At 35.7% G+C, this 17,461-nt stretch overlaps 1 protein-coding gene across 1 annotated transcript in view; it reads left to right on the forward strand.

Moving 5' to 3' along the window:
• The first annotated feature begins 3,942 nt into the window (after positions 1-3,942).
• Positions 3,943-17,461, forward strand: part of LOC143255539 (uncharacterized) — a 32,695-nt gene continuing 19,176 nt past the window's right edge. Inside the window, exon 1 of the mRNA XM_076511362.1 lies at positions 3,943-5,744. Within this exon, the coding sequence (XP_076367477.1) occupies positions 4,151-5,743 (1,593 nt within the window). The 5' untranslated portion in view covers positions 3,943-4,150 and the 3' untranslated portion in view covers position 5,744. The remainder of the gene's footprint in view (positions 5,745-17,461) is intronic.

Here is a 17,461-nt window from a genome sequence, read left to right on the forward strand (position 1 = left end):
TTTTACCAACGAATAGTGGGATTGACCGTCACATTATACACCCCCACGGCTGGGAGGGCGAGCATGTTTAGCGCGACGGGGGCGCGAACCCGCGACCCTCGGATTACGAGTCGCACGCCTTACGCGCTAGGCCATGCCGGGCCTTCATTTTAAATGAATCTAGCAGTTTGTTATAATCCTTTCGATAACTATAAATCTCCTACTATAAGGATTAATGTTAAAATTAGAGTCGAGTTTCTACTCTGTCATCATCCTTCTGACGATTATAAGAGGCTTATTAATGTATCTAGTTATTTATATATAAGAAGCATAAAAATCTGTGTATCTGTCTGTTTGTCCGCTGGCCCGGCATGGCCAGGTGATTAAGGATCTCGAGTCGTAATCCGAGGATCGCAGGTTCGAATCCCCGTCACACCAAACATGCTCGCTCTTTCAGTCGTGAAGGCGTTATAATGTGACGGTCAATCCCACTATTCGTTGGTAAAAGAGTAGCCCAAGAGTTGGCGGCGGATGGTGATGACTAGATGTCTTCTCTCTAGTCTTACATTGCTAAATTAGGAATGGCTAGCGCAGATAGCTCTCGTGTAGCTTTGGGCGAAATTTAAAACAAAGCCAAAACTGTTTATCCGTTATCCAACTACTCTTAGATTGCAGAAGCAATCTCAACGAAACTTTGTGGGATTATTGGTTGGAACAAGGAGCTTGTTAATGTGGATCTAACGACTATTCCTTTTCGAATTATTGACGTTATTAAGTATTTAATATATTGAATGCACTTTAAAGTTAACTACATTCTTATATCGCGCCACGTCCTTAAAAAAATATTAAATGTTCTATAACACAACATACACAAAGTATGGGGAAAGGGCATACAAACATATTATATATTTCAGATTGCTCTATCATGCTCTATGGAAGAATGCAATGAAAAAAATCGCCGCTACTATTGCAATAATACATAAACTCAGTTTATTACTTCAAACGCCGCTATAAGGTTGATATGAAGAGCCGTTTCTTGAGTTATACCTACTTTTTATTTTGACCAGTGACTAGGATTACGAATCGAGTGCCTTAAACAGCCTAATAGTGCTAAAAATGTAACGTATAAAAGAGCGAAAGTTCATACATAAAGCTAAAACTGCAAATATATTTAATTTTTATTCTAACTATTTGTCAGTGTGCAGTGTTTAAAGATATCTGATAGAAAATATTTTAGGTGTGATAGAAAATAAAGAGTCGATAAAAGGATTAAGCGTCCGATTAAAGGAATGAAATCAAAATTGACGACCAGATTAGTAGATAAACTTATAGTATTGGTAAGAATTTTACAATAAATATTCATTCATTAGTAAACCAGCCCGATTTTTATCTTCAACTTGGAGCATAATAGTAGCAGGTCAAACAAAATGCGCAGCCTGGCTAACTAATGAATGAACATTTGTTGTAAAATTCTTACTAATGCTATAAGTGTAGACACTACTTTGACCGCCACTTTCTTCTTGACACTAGGGTGTTTTAGATAAGATATTACGTTTTGTCAAACACACCAATAAACCACATCAAATAAGAAAGTGACACTTTAGGATCGCATCCTCGTTATTCGGAACAGAGCTATAATTTACAGAATCAACCATATTATTTAAAGTATATAGTGGTAGTTTTTCTCTTTAAAACAATGTTAATAACTTCGTTTATAGTAACGTCGTGGAAGGTAAAGTAACAATTTCTTGTCATCACCAACATGCACTCAGTACAGCTGTATCAAGAATCATTATTCATGCCAACTGCTTCAGCTAATATCACGTGACACTAAACATTCTTTAATTGGGAAAAATTCATTAAATTTAGCAAAGTTATGTTTACAACTTGGTAATGAATAATAACCGTCCACCATATGATCCTTTTAAAAACTTGAAATAGAAACTGCTACTTTAGTTCGCTTGCTTAGCCGAACCAATACATATGCACTTGCATTTTTTTGCTGCTCTAAGTCAGCCGTCTTTAATCTGAATGACAAGAAACAAAAAACAGTCCACCTTTACTTTTAGGTGAAACTGAGATATTACGTTTAGACCAATAGCCCACGTGACATTTCGCTTAGGCGTGAGTAAAGAATTTTGTCACAATTGAGCGTTTCTCTTGAAGAACTTTGCACATGTGGCTTATATTTACACCCAATTCGACACCTACTTGTAGGTCATAAACATCTTTCAGTGTAGCAGACGTAAGAAACACCCACGATGCGATTAAAGAAAATAAGAGAAAATTCACTTACAATTGAAGATTTTATACCATTTATTAATAAACTGTTATTAGAGCACATTTACAGAAAATATGTGATAGTTTGGATCACCACAGTCTGAGTTGTAGGAAGTGCTAAAATACTGTTGATAACACAACCTATCCTGTAGGTTGTTTTTGCCGCACCACACATTAAGTATTCTTGATTGGGTATTGCCAGCGTAGGTTACTTTAATTTAATGGAAAGTTTACACGTTTCTTGGTTTGGTTTGAATTTCGCGTAGAGCTACACGAGGGCTATCTGTGCTAGTCATTCCTAATTTAGCAGTGTAAGACTAGAGAAAAGGCAACTAGTCATCACCACCTTCCGCCAACTCTTGGGCGACTCTTTTACCAACGAATAATGGGATTGACCGTCACATTATAACGCCCCCACGGCTGAAAGGGCGAGCATGTTTGGTGCGACTGGGATTCGAATCCGCGACCCTCAGATTACGAGTCGTGTGGCTTAACCACCTGGCCATGCCGGGCCTCCACGTTTCTTCACTTAGGTATTGACTAAGAAATTCGAGTACATATAAAGCTGTTGTTACTTTAATAGCTCTAGACACAACTCGGTACAACTACTGAGTTGTTTCTTTTTCTTCTAATTAAAAGGTTCCCACATATTAAACTGCTGATTAGGAAGAAGATAAAGGTAGGAGTATTACCATAATCGGCTGATGAAATAACGGTTCAGTTACTTCATATTAAGAATAATTATGTGTTCGAAAACGTTCATGAGCTTGAAATGTAGCCTTAAGCAAAATCGATAAGCTGTTATAAGTACAGAAGTTTGCTAGCTTTGACTATTTACGTTATACTGATTATTAAAACATAGAACTAGAAAAGACATAGGTAAGAATACGTGGTATAATTGGTATCATACGTAGGTGCAGGAGATGATAACCGTTATTATAAGAATACACGTTAATTAAACAAGTGGTTTACTAGATACCAAAAATATTAGGTATTGCATTTTGTAACATTGGAAATTTATTACTACGGAATGTAACTGAAATCTATTCAATAATGTTGGATTAACAGAAAACAAAATTATGTTAGATGAAGATTGTTTCTGTGTCAACAAAGTTTCACTAAATCAAATAACTTTTCACCTTGTTCTGTTTTCTTTCATCGACAGAGTAATTAAAGTTTGTCAGTTTTTTAGCCAGTACAAAGACGGCTTAATATTTGAAACTTCGCCACATCAATCTGTTGGTGCGCGTTTAGCCAGGAATGCCAGAGGGGGAATACCTATGAAGAAGTATTTTTAATCCTTCACGTGAAGTTGAACGAGCATCAACGGTGAGTCATTTTCATAACTTGATCCTGTTCTAACATCTCCCCCCCCTTACAAACTGTTGCGTAGAAAAAAGTCTCGTATTATTAATTACAGAAAATTTACATCTCGTTTAAAACAAATGTTGAATTTCAAACGATTTTCACTAACTTGTCGAATAATTAAACTTAGCTCATTTCTTACATATTGTGACGTATACATAAACAAGTGCCTACAGGTTACACACATTCCTACACAAAGGGGGGTACGTGTATGTGTGAACAGCAAGGCCATCATTTCTTAAGTCTAACGTTATTCGTTCAAATTCTGTAGCTTGGTCTTTCAGTAGCCAATAGAAAAACTTGTTAGAAGAAAACTGCGGCATCGATTCTTGTAGTCACTAGATGGTGGTGGTCGAGGTTGAGAAGGGGAACGTGTCTGCGCGAATCGAGAAAATCTGTTACGCAGCAAGGGTGGTTTTTGAACTGAACTGTTGTTAGTTTGGTTATGGTTTAACGTAGTGTGTTGAAATTAATTATTCTTTACTTTAATTTTTGTACATAACCGGTGTTGTGTGAGACTGGAAAGATGACGACACCGATCTGTCGTTGTCGAGTGCTGTACCTAGGGTCTGCCGTGCCTCACGTTACTAAAGACGGGTTACAAGGTATACAAGAACCGCTAAAAGACCTGTACCCAGACCAAGGCCCGCTTTCCGCTAAAGGTATCGACTCATGGCTAAGTGTTTGGAGCAACGGTCTCTTGTTAGAAAACGTTGACGAATCTAGACGAGAAGTTACACGATTTTTCCACATTGAAACTTTGCATTACTGTGCCGCAGTTCGCCATGTTATAGTTCCCAGTAGTGGAAGCGAGAGGGCTGAGAAATTTCTTCCCCTGGACAGTCCCTTTGCTCGCCATGCTTCTCCAAGTCACCCTCCGATATTTGCTTGTATTCTCCGGCGCACTACAGGAATCAAAGTTTTGGAATGTCACGCCTTTATCTGCAAGAAAGAAGCTGCTGCCAATGCTATGGTACGTTGTTGTTTTCATGCATACGCTGATAGTATGTATGCTCGTCAGGTCGAGGAAAACCCGTATTATCTTGAAAGCCGTAAAAGTCGACCAACTTCAGGCTTAGACGACGTAGAAGCATGGCGTCACCTGACTTCGCCCGAAAAGGAGCATGGTAAGACATCAATAATGACCAATGGATCAACATCAGTTTCAGAGTTTAGTCGTGAGTCAATTTCCCGACCCCCTGCCACAGTTCAGGAAGAGAACTATAAAGTTTGGACCGGTCTTGCACCCACGGAGCGAGAGGTGGTTTATTTGGAGACTTCCGGTACAACCCAGAACATGAATTCTACAGATGCTGGATCTGCTTTAGGCACGTCTAGGTCCTCCAGACCCCGTCAGATGGCACTTCCATCTCACCCTCCTCCTCCTCCTTCTAACCTGATCCTCAGTTCTGGCAAAGAGAACAAAAACAAAGCTCGACCCGAAAGGATGTTGAAAACAAAAAGGGGCAAACAAGAAATTCCTCATCCTGTCACTAATGGAATGCACCCTGGACCCCCTGCGATGTCATTTCCTCCTCCTGCAAGAATCACTTATGCTACTTCCGGTCTTTGCACAGATCGCCGTGTTAAAAGAGGTAAACGTATTCCCGTGGTTCCTGTAGAGGAACCCATTTACTTACCCTCAGCTCGTCCAATGAGCCCTACTGCATCTTATCAACCTGCTGCCTTTCCTTATGACCAGTACTATCTTCAACATGGAACTGCCCCCCGCCCACTCAAAATCCACCAGAAAAAGAAAACGCACACTAAAGACAAATCTTCCTCTGATATGGATTCTCTTTTCGATACAGGAATCTACAAAAAAAAAGGCCATTTAAACGAACGTGCGTTTTCCTACTCCATTAGACAAGAGCATCGCTCCAGGTCTAATAGCTTGGCAAATCTTCATTTCCTATCGAACGGGGACAATCCAGACATCAGTGGCTCCAGCGGACCAGCAGGTTCTAGAACCAAACTCGAACCTCTAAGGGACACGGATAAAAAGGAAATTGAGCTGGCGCATTTGGTTCAAGGGTTGGACTTGAAGGAAGATAGGAGTAACAGTAACAGCCACGAGAGCAAGTTTATCCGTAAAAAAGGTCCACGTCATCAAAGATGAGGTAAATAATCTCAATAGTACTAGTTACAGACATAACAGTAGTAAGTTTTGAACTCGAACTTCTTTCAGTCAAAACCATAATTTTCATTCTATTAGCCCTTTTCTGCTTTAGCAACACTTTATTAGCGAACATCTATCTGCCAGTTTACTATAAGTTATAACATTACTGAGTTGACACCCCAATTTGCTTCACTTGTAAATTCACCGTTCCTTTAAGGAATTTTAATGCTTGTTTCTAAATCACGTTTAGTAATAATTCCTTTATAAAACCTCTCTGAATACAGTATTTTTGTCGAATGTTGTGTTACTTTCGTTTTTTTTGTTTTTTTGTAAGTGTAAGGTTCCTGTTGTCTTCATGTTGTAACACCAACAGTGTAATATGATTCTGTCTCCATAGCCTCTGACATTCCGCCTTTTTGTCATATAATAACAACAGTCAATCCAAATTTAAGATTTTTTTATGTGTATTTGAATACATTTTTAATCATTCTTTTCAATGTGTGTTATAAAATTAAAAAGTTTAATAAAGGAAAAACAGATAAAGCAGATAAAGGAAATGCTATAGTCATAATGAACACGAATGAATACAATCAAAAAGTGAAAAACATTCTATCAGACACAAGCAAATTTAAACCAATACACACAAATCCAACAAAGACACACAAAATGCAACTAAACAAAATACTACTAAAAATGAAAAAAGCCAACACAATTTCACAAACGCTTTATTCCTGCCTACACAAGACCGACTCACGCACACCACAAATATACAGCATCCCTAAACCTCATAAACCAGATTGTCCATTATGACCAATAATGTCCACATATGAATCGTTTAATTACAATCTAGGTAAATACATAGCATGGGCATTCTACAAATATGCAACATCAGCCAGCTCATTCATCAAAGACTCGTTTAATTTCAAATCTAACCTTAATCAACTTAATCATAAAGCCTTAATGGCCAGTTTCGATGCCATAACGTTCTTTGCAGAAGTCCCAACCACTGAAGCCTGCATCCGATATCATAACCCGTCAATATACATTCCCAGCAACCAATTAGCAACCCTCGTAGAACTCACCACGATGAAGATAAACTTCATGTTCAACAACCACAACTATATACAAACAAATGGCCTAAGCATGGGCAATCCAGTATCACCAGTTTTAGCCAATATTTTTATGACACAAGTTGAAACACAAGCAATTAACACAGCATTACATCCACCACTATATTGGTACAGATATCATGCGTGCCATTTTTCCGCTGAAACGCGGATTTCCGCGGTTTTCAAACGGCCAACAATCACCCACGAGATTCGTGTAAATTCGAGGAGAAAATATGAGCGATTTGGGGGCCGGGTATGTGGTTTTTTAAGGAGAAATCATATTTTTTCAATGTTTATTGCAGAAAAAAAAAATCTGACTGCCATATTGGAGGCAGTCTCGTTTCGTCTCGTTGCAGGTCTCGTGTGCATACCAGACGATAAAATATTCTCTACGCTCCAAAGAAACAACAGCGATTGAAATGTTTAAAAGGAAAGATGTTCATTTTGATCCTGTAGACAAGAGAATGTGTAAGGACATTAGATCAGCAGCTTCAAAGTATACCTTAAAGCTGAGGGAGAATCAGTAGAAAAGGGCAGAAAGGCTTGAGGCCTATGGTTCTGTGAAATCTGGCCCAGCCACCTTGGCTAAAGAAAAAAGTCCAGAAAGCCGCAGAGGCACAGAGAGCTGCCCATTCAGAGAAGGAAAGAAAAAAAGCTCGGAAGAGAGCACTAGAAACCCTTGTCTCGAAAAAGAGGAAAGTAGCCAAGATTGATTAAAGGAAATTAAGTGATTTGAAATTTGACTGTAATTTATGCAGCAGAGCAGAAGTTGATATCAGTGACTGAAAAACATTTTATTATTATCTGCAGCATACAGTGCCAGTGGTTTATTTTAAAGCATATCATTAATTTTATTTTGAAGCAATGTCAAAGCTTTCCTTGATTTGCTGTTTCAGTTTGTATTGTGAAAGAATGAAAAATATACTGATATTGAGGTACCAGTAATTTACTGATAAGATTGTATAGATGAACAAGTTTTACTGTAGGTAGTCATGTAGAGTAATTTTAAGTAATTTGAAATTTTAATGGAATGCATGCAGCAGAGCAGTAGTTGTTGATGCCAGTGACTGTACAAAATTTAATTTCTGAGGCATATCACTGATATCAGTAGCTTAATATTGAACCATATCAGTAGTTGAATTTTTAAGCAATGTCATAGCTTTCCTTCATATGCTGTTTTAGTTTGTATTGTCAATTTGTGAAAGAATGGAAAATTCACTGACATTAAGGTACCAGTAGTATAATGACAAGATTGCATAGATGAACAATTTGAACTGTAGGTAGTCATGATTAGTCAAAAGAGTAATTTTATGTGATTTGAAAATTGTATGGAATATATGCAGCAGAGAAGTAGTTATTGGCAATGACTGTAAAACATTTAATTGGCAGCATACCAGTAGTTGATGATGATGATGTTATTGATGACAAAAAGGATAATAATGAAATGATTTGTATTTGAAATATTTACTGAGTTATTTTGGCTTTACTAACTCATATTACTAATATATTTTGATTTAGAAAAAAATTAAACTGAATAAATAGCAAATAAACAATCTTAAATTTCATTTATTTACTTTTTATTTTATTTGTTAATTTTAGATATTTTGATATATCTTCTAAAAAATGAATGCAAATTAAAAGAATAAATCAGTCTGCTAAAAACTGTAAATGAAAGTTATAGTCTTTATTAGTTTGATTTAGTCTTTTAATTTCCTTTTGTTATTTTATATGATATATATTGTGTACTTTTCCAACATTGCAATGTCAAAAAACATAAAGAAATTATGTCCCAGATTGCACCAAATCACACCAAATAGCATCCATTTTTTTAAAATCGCCAGGCTATATACCTTTTCCTCTTTTTTTCATAAATGTCATTGGCATGCCTGAGATATGTAGACGACACGATTGCGGGATTCACATCTACAGGACACACACTTAATGTTTTCAATCACATTAACTCTGTACATCCCAACATTAACTTCACATGTGAACAGGAAGAAGGCAATAAAATATAATTTCTTAAGCTCAAAATTACAAGAAACGATACACAATTTAAAACAGAAATACACCGAAAAATCACCCATACTGGACTATACATTCCTTGGAACTCAGCACATGAAATAAAACAAAAACTCAACATACTAAGAAACCAAATAAACACAGCCATAAAACTATGCTCACCAGACAAAATTAACGACAAATTAGACAAAATAAAACAATACTTCATCAACATCAATAAGTTTCCTCCACAAACCGTAGAAAACATTATACGCACACACCTAGACAGAAAGCAAAATCAACCAACAAAAGTAAATATATCTCACGAATCAAAAAATCACGAAACCATATACTGCTGCATACCATATATTCCTGACATCAGCAAACAAATAACCAACATTTGGCAAAAACTACCAACAAAATATGACATTCCAGTTAATACCAAATTTATTCAAAAACCAGGCACAAAACTAAGGTCTATACTATGTAAAAACAACATTGACAAACACCACACCAACATTATTTGTAAAATACAATGTGATAACTGCCACGACTTCTATATTGGAGAAACAAGTAGAAAAATGGAAACCAGATTCGAAGAACTTAAAAAGTCACCTTCACACGTTTTCGAACACTGCAGGTCAAATAAACACAACATAACCATAGAAAACACCCAAATACTAAATAAAGATTCAAACATAAACAAAAAAGAAGTGCCTTCTCTACTCATACCAGCCATTTTTACATATATAATATAGTATGTTCCACCATGAATAAAGTTCTTCCTTATGAGAAGAAACTGCTGTCAGTTTATCTGTTATTATATTAGCATAATGTACTTTCTTACGTAAATACTGATAAGAAACGTTTTCAGTTACAACGCTAGTCTGTCAGGGGAAATATTACACAAGGAGGTCGGAAATCTGCCTGTTATAGGAAGTCCAACAATAAACAGTGTTTCCCCAATAACTGAGGATCGGTTTCAGCACTACTGGTTTTATCCTTTGTGCGACCATTTATAATGTAATATTTTTTTCCTTTGAAACCGGTATAAAGTATAAAATACGTAATTCCCCACAGATTAATCTCAAACATGCTCTTTTATTGTAATAAAGTGTTTAAGGGTAAGCTCCATTTTAAATAACTTATTTTCAAACGAAAGCAGCCCTTATTTTAGATTTCGGGCATACGTGCGTCGCACACTTGGTATTGCTGGCGCACAAAAATATAGATAATAAAAAAGGGGAAAAAAGTAGTTAATTTAATCCTGTCTAAAAAACATTAAGTGCCGCAGCTATTTAGGATTCCCTCTTGTTTTGTTTTTCTGTGTAATATATATAATTGTATTTTCTTTCTGTTTATTATATTGAGTCAATCTACATATCTTCTATATTCATCACAGTTTTATGCGTTTAATACCTTTAATAACAAATTTTAATTTTTGTCACGAGTGTCGCCCAAATAGTTATTTTAAACATGTTCCATTCTATTGTTGCTCAATGCATTGGTGTTCGATGAAGCTTCGGGTGATAATATAAATGCCCACAAACAAAAATATTTGAACGTAGCGAATCGTCTGTGTGTAGTTTTTAAATATAAAGATACATTTGTCCTCACTTTTTAGAACTACCTGTAAACTATACGTTGTATGTGTTAATTAATGGTTTATTAAATATGATATAAAGGTGTGTGAGGACTAGGGTCAGTCTAGACCACAAGTTCACTACATGGAGCGACCCCCATGTTTATTTAGTGTGTATCACTCTGAATAACTCACTTTTTTTTTTGCTTTCTCGATCATACAGTGCTATTGTATACATAAAAAAAGTACGTTTACATTTTAACATAAGTCGTTAGTTTTAACTAAATGATGTTCTGGTTCATTTGTAGTTTTTACTTAACATTTGCACCGTAAGATTCTAATCGTATGATTCGTGTAATAACATGTATCCAGATAACTATGAAAAAGTTTTATTTATCGTTTTAACATAACATTTGCATGGTATGATCTGCAGTCATGCGGTTCCTATAATAAGTTTAACCAGGTAACTGTGAAAAAACGGTTTACTATCGAAATTTCGCACCGAAAAAGTAACGATTTTACAAAATGAAGTGACGTGTAATTCGCAGGAAGTGTTTTTCATGTGTGAATTTTCATACTGTAAAAGGGTAAGAAATACCAGGAAAATGATGTTATAAACAGTTGAGTAACAAGTAAAACGTGAAGACGCTACCAAAGCTGTTCTTACAAGATAGACGGGAGTAATAAATACACAGCTAGAGGGTGTGCAAGGTGGTCAACATTTCCGCATTCTATATAAAAATCAACATTCCGTGTCGGAAACTACCGCTTCCTACGATTGGTGAACGTTTGTAAACAGTAAGGATTTAGACACCTGAAGGTAAAGTAAGGTTGAATCCTGTTCTAGACACACGACTAAATACGAAACAAACAGTTTACTGCTTTGGACACACAATTAATGCATGACAAACTGTTAACTACTTTGGACAAATAATTAATACGTAACGAAGTGACATCAGTAACTTTATTAATTGCTAGTACCAAAATGGTAGTTACATGACGTTTATGTAAGAAATCTGTTTTAGTTTTTTTTAATTTGAACAAATAATATACTGCCCCATTACTAATGTTATCAATACGTAAACACCATGGTTTTGTCACGATGGTTGAAATGAACTGATTCGAGAAAATCGCGATTAGGAAACTGTTACCTTTATATTTAGGATGTGATCCAAGAAACGGACATTCACGGTTATCATTGATAATTAATACTAAAGGAGCATTCTGTTCTGTGAGTTACTTTGTTATTCTAACCTATAAGCGTGAAAACTCTTCCTATCAAGTATTTCACTGGCGATAATCAGTTTTAGTATGAAGGAAAACATTTTTATTAGTAGTGAAGGGTAGAAACAGCTGAACTTTATATATTTTAATTTTGCATAAGTACCATTTAATGAAATTGTATAGTAACTCATAAAATTAATACAACATTTAGCCTTTGTGATCCGGAGAGGTACTAATATATCATATTAGAACTATGATTTTCGGTTTCAAGTATTTCATTTTCACACTTTTGTTTGTATCTTTTGCGTCGTAGATTTAAACAGTAAATTATAGATGAAACAGTGGTATGAAAACATATCAATTAACGTTAGGTAGTGAAATTCGTAGTCTGACTGAGAACTACAGCTGCATGTGTGAATCGTTAATACTTAATAATTATCAGGTCAGAATACTGTACTTTATTGTAGTTCTCAGCTACGCCTTAATCCATGAAAAGAACATGGCGGCTCGTTTATAATGTTCGTTTTAAGAGCCACTAGAAGAACATTTAACAATCTTATCACTACGTTGATAGATGGTCAAGATGGTTTATTTCCGGCTTTTTAAGAGAGTGGTCAGCAGATAACTTGTGAGTTAGTTGGTTATATCAACGTTGTTAGTTTATCAAGATGGTCGTAGTTTGCTTGATGATCGTGTGCTTCAATTTAGGCAGAATATTAGTGACTTAGATTCCTCTGTTTCTGGCGCCTCCGTGAACCATTGCCTATGCCTAGAGCCATATAAAGCTTACTAGGTGACGGTCTCTATCATCGACCCAACCAGGTAATAAGAGTTGACATTCTTCGAAACTAGTTAGTTCTCAACCAGTCTATCTGGAACAGTGGTTCCCAACCTTTTTTATACCCCGCACCCCTAAAAAAATTTAATATGTTCTCGCACCCCTCACAGTAATTTTTTGAATATATATGACAGTACCCTTAATATAAACAAACAAAAAACAACTGAAATGTTATCTCGCACCCGTGGTTGGGAACCAATGGTCCAGATGTAAGATTTATTTCCTATATATAGTACTGAGAGTACAGTTCTATCCGTCACACAGTGAAGAAAACGAGAGAGTTAAAATGAACTGGAACGATGAATAATCTCAAACACTTTTTGAGTGAAAGAATAGAAAGCCTCGTGTGAGTGTTTATAAGAATTACACCAAGTTTAGAACACACATCCTACCTGTATTATTTTAACTTTACAAGATAAGTAGCACTTTACTAAAGTTTAAATGTAAATAATGAAATATATGTATTTGTTATGGGCACATTAACGTGTTTCTGTTTTTAAGTATGTTAAATTTGTTAAGTGTTTGAACGAAATAATTAAAAGGAACGTTTAACTCGGGGTACACAAGAAAAGATGGGAATGTAGTGGAGCGTACCTTGAAGTGAGTTAATTATTTTAACTCTTAATATACGTTTTAAAGATACAAGCAGTGAAGGCAGCTGAAGACATCCATACACTATGGCTACTTAAGTTGGTAGATCCGTGTCGTTCTGATAAATATTGAAATATCGGCGTTAAAATATGATGTCTTGTTGACTTTGAAGCTATATGTGAAATGTTCATTGTGTGCGTGAAGCTGTATTGTGGTATGTGTCGTGTGTAAAGCGTAGTAGGTATGGTTCATCGTGTGCTTGAATGTGGTATTTATTGTTTATAACAGATAGCAAAGTGTTTAATATTCCTCTACTGGAACTCTAAGCACAAATGACGTTATAAGATCGCTACTTTTGCTTTGATTCTTGACAAGGATGACATTTCATACTCCATGTTCAGGCCTCACCACGGAGTTAAGAGCGGTAAGAAGTAGAACATGAACAGTTCTTTAAAAACAAATTCAGCTCTGTAGTACATTGTGTATTGTGTGCATATATAAGTATATACGCATTTTGAAAACTTTGATAATTGCGGTAATAGTGAAGTTTTGAATCTGCTTCTAAATACTATTTCATGTAACGGAAGCTTAAAATGAATTACGATATTAAGAATAGTAAATTCGTTTTTGTTTAAATATTGAAAATCCTTATAAGTAAATTTGTTGTAGAAAAAATAATTTAATATGTCAGACAATAATGTCCAAAATATATGATACTTCAACTAAAACGCTGGACACTTGCAGCGTATCTGAACTTTTAACCCTTCTATTGCGGTTGACATCATATGATGCAAACATTTTAAGCGCAAGATGTTGAATGGCCCGTGGCAAAAAATTCGCGAATCTTTGCGCATGGGGTGGTAGGCTGATTTACGCAAGCCTCAGAGGAAAGGGTTAAGAGCATTTTGAATGGAATGTAGTTGTGCATGCGTTATGATGACGTATTGAGCAGACGAAAGGGGCCAGGTCAACAATTGCATTCTAGGTCGCTGAAGCAAGCAAACAATTGGACAGGTTCAGTGTTAAATGGTACTGAAGATATGATATACTCAGCTCACTGATGTAGGCTGTCGTTGAAGTATGTAGACAGTTTATTAATAGCAACAGTTTACTGACGCTAATGTCTGTTGAATTGTTTTATAGTGAAATGAATTTAATGTCGGTTTTCTTAGACAAAAGCAAGTTTTTCTAGTTACCCGCCACCTACCGAAAGTTCGAGATAATTATCATATACGTGAACAATATTACCCGAAAAAGTTTTTGAAAAATCATTTTTGGTTTTCAAATTTCTACCAAAATATTCAATTTTGTAGATGAAACGATTGGTTTCAATATTTTATTGAATATTTTCGCGACAGCTTTTCCTTGCATGAAAAAGTTTGTTTTAGAAAGAAAGTAAAATTTTAAAACTATTTTTACTGAAGTAAAGTTAGCTTAATTTTCGGCTAATATTACGTAATGGAATCTTCATCAAGTGTTATAAACTTTTTAAGTTATTCAAAGTTATCCTCCGTTTTTCTTTTTACTTGTGTATCTAAACGTCCATGAAAAGTAAGTAAACATTAATTCTTGGGGTTTCCTGTAATTCTCTCTCTTAAAGTTGTACCATCGAAAGGTTTATAATTTAGACTGATTTAAATACTGGCAAACTGCCCGAAATGTTCACAAAGATCATAAGAAAAGGAAAAACTGAAGCCTAACAGAAAGAAGTTCCGGTTGTTGAACAGCTGATCAGAGAAGTACGGGGTTACTGCGTTACAGAAGTGATTGTTAAAATCAGGTCTACAGGTTGGCAGTTTTTCAATTTATCGACGGATTTCTAAGCTCTAGCACAGTGGTTCCCAACCAGGGGTGCTCGCATCCTTAGAGGGTGCGAGATAACATTTGTTTTGGCCACCTTTACCTTTATTCTTAAATAAATAATTACTGTGTGGGGTGCGAGAACATATTAAAATTTTTTAGGGGTGCGGGGCATAAAAAAGGTTGGGAACCACTGCTCTAGCATTATGTGGAGACTGTACACTTATGTCTTAAGGGCTGAACTCGTATTTGAACGGCTAACTAATAACATGATAGTTGAGCACAACCAAGAATTTAATGGGATAAGGATACTTTAGTTTCTCACTTACATATAAGCAGCTGTTTGCTTGTTTGTTTTTAAATTTCGCGCAAAGCTACAAGAGGGTTACCTGCGCAAGCCATCCCTAATTTAGCAGTGTAAGACTAACGGGAAGGTACTAATGTCACAAACATCTACCGCCAACTCTTGGGCTATTCTTTTACCAACGAATAGTGGGATTGACCGTCAAATTATATCGCCCCCACGGCTGAAAGCGTGGGCATATTTAGTATGATAAGGATTCGAACTCGTGATCCTCGGATTACGAGTCGAGCGCTCTAACCATCTGGGCATGTCGGGCCCTGTTTTTTTTTTTTTTTTATTACGCGCAAAGCTACACGAGGGCTATTTGCTCTAGCTGTCCCTAATTTAGCAGTGTAAGACTAGAGGGAAGGCAGCTAGTCATCACCGCCCACCGCCAACTCTTGGACTATTCTTTTACCAACGAATAGTGGGATTGATTGTTACATTATAACGCTCCCACGGCTGAAAGGACGAGCATGTTTGGTGCGACGGGGATTCGAACCCGCGATCCTCAGATTACGAGTCGAACGCCTTAACACACATGGCCATGCAGGGCCCGGACCATAAGATGCTGTCAGCTATATCATATCTTGATAACTAATATTAGACACATAATTTGTTCTTATTATTCGAAATGATTTGTATAATTTAATTTGTCTTTAATCATTCGTCGATCTGATTACATGGACAGCTCCAACGATTTTCTTGGAATATAGCGATTTGAAATCGTGTTTATTGATATTACTGACTAGAAATAATATTGATTAACATATATGATACATACATACTTATAGAAATACTGTGTCTTCTTTAATGGAAATTAAGAAAAAAAAATGGATGTTTTATAGCTTAATATTCTAGGAGCTGAAGCATTTTGTTCACACCTTTGTTCCGGATCCTAATACCAATTTTTTCTGAACTATACGAGCTATCGTTATATGAAAAGCCATTGACCTTAGAAGGACTTTGATCCTTGACCTCTTTTGTTTTTACAAGATTGCCACTGGGTGTCTTTTCACTATATCTGTAAAGGAAAACAATATACATTTTTAAAAGAGGTAGTTCTACTACAGGAAACAAAATCCTGTATATTGAACTGAACAATTTCTGTGATTCAAAACGATTCCGTTGAATTATGTTCTAGTATTGGGTTAAATATATATATAAAGAACACTATAATATTTAAGAATATAGACAGTATGTTAGCGGATTTCTTCTTTCTCTGACCATTTCTCTGATTGAGGGTTTCATCATAATAATGGATTGAAATATTGTATGTGCAATAATACAACTGAATTTATTTAACACTAGTGGTTATATCCAGTTTGATGAAGTGAATTATGGGAGTGCATTTGTTGTAGCGAGATCCAAATAATAAAAGTGAGTTTGTTGTGTAAAACGAAAATTTAACGAACTTTGTGAAAGATGTTGTTTCTGGTGTCATAATAATTATGTGTGTGTAGTTGTTTATTGTGCCTAACGTTGTCCCGGAAACTAACACCCACCTAAACCTACCTGTTTATATGCAGAATGAAGTGGGGACACAGTGAAGAAGTAGGTAAAATAACTCGTTTGAGTGCGTGACTTTTTTTCACGTATGGTTATTCTAACATAGTTTCCTAAACACGTTTGTTGACCATGAATTAAGAAATATTAAAGAAATGTAGCTTAGCTAAAACGTGCATAATACGCTTTATTTTTTAAGACTTGTTCTTTTCTTGTCTGGTAAGTATTATAACTTTTTCTTATTTATTTCTTAAAAACAGTTCATATTGTCGCCATGATGTTAATATAAACAGGAGTAACACAGAGCTGTGTAGAAGAAACATTGAAAATTAAGTGGATACTGTCAACTTGTAACAAGTGAAATATTTGGACAAACACGACTACATGGATGTTTTAAATTTTATAATTCAGTGTAAGCAGTATCAGTTTCCGTTAACATAAAGGTACTTACACGTGTCACGTGGAACCAAAGTTTGATGAAATAGAAGAGTGAAAAAAACTTGAATAGGAAAGTCCTAAAAAGTACTATAGATGTATGGAAAGTACTGAAGGTAAAAATAAAGTACTGTAGCTATAGAGAAATGAAATAGGAACCCTATAACCCAAGCGCTTTCGACTTTCTTCTACAGGGGCAAACTGAGAGTCAAGACTTCTTGAACCTACATGTTTTTATAACATCATGTAGATATAGAGAAAGTACTGAAGGTGAAAGGAAATTACTGTA

This window comes from Tachypleus tridentatus, chromosome 7, assembly GCF_004210375.1.
Source record: "Tachypleus tridentatus isolate NWPU-2018 chromosome 7, ASM421037v1, whole genome shotgun sequence".
Taxonomy (NCBI): Eukaryota; Metazoa; Arthropoda; class Merostomata; order Xiphosura; family Limulidae; genus Tachypleus; species Tachypleus tridentatus.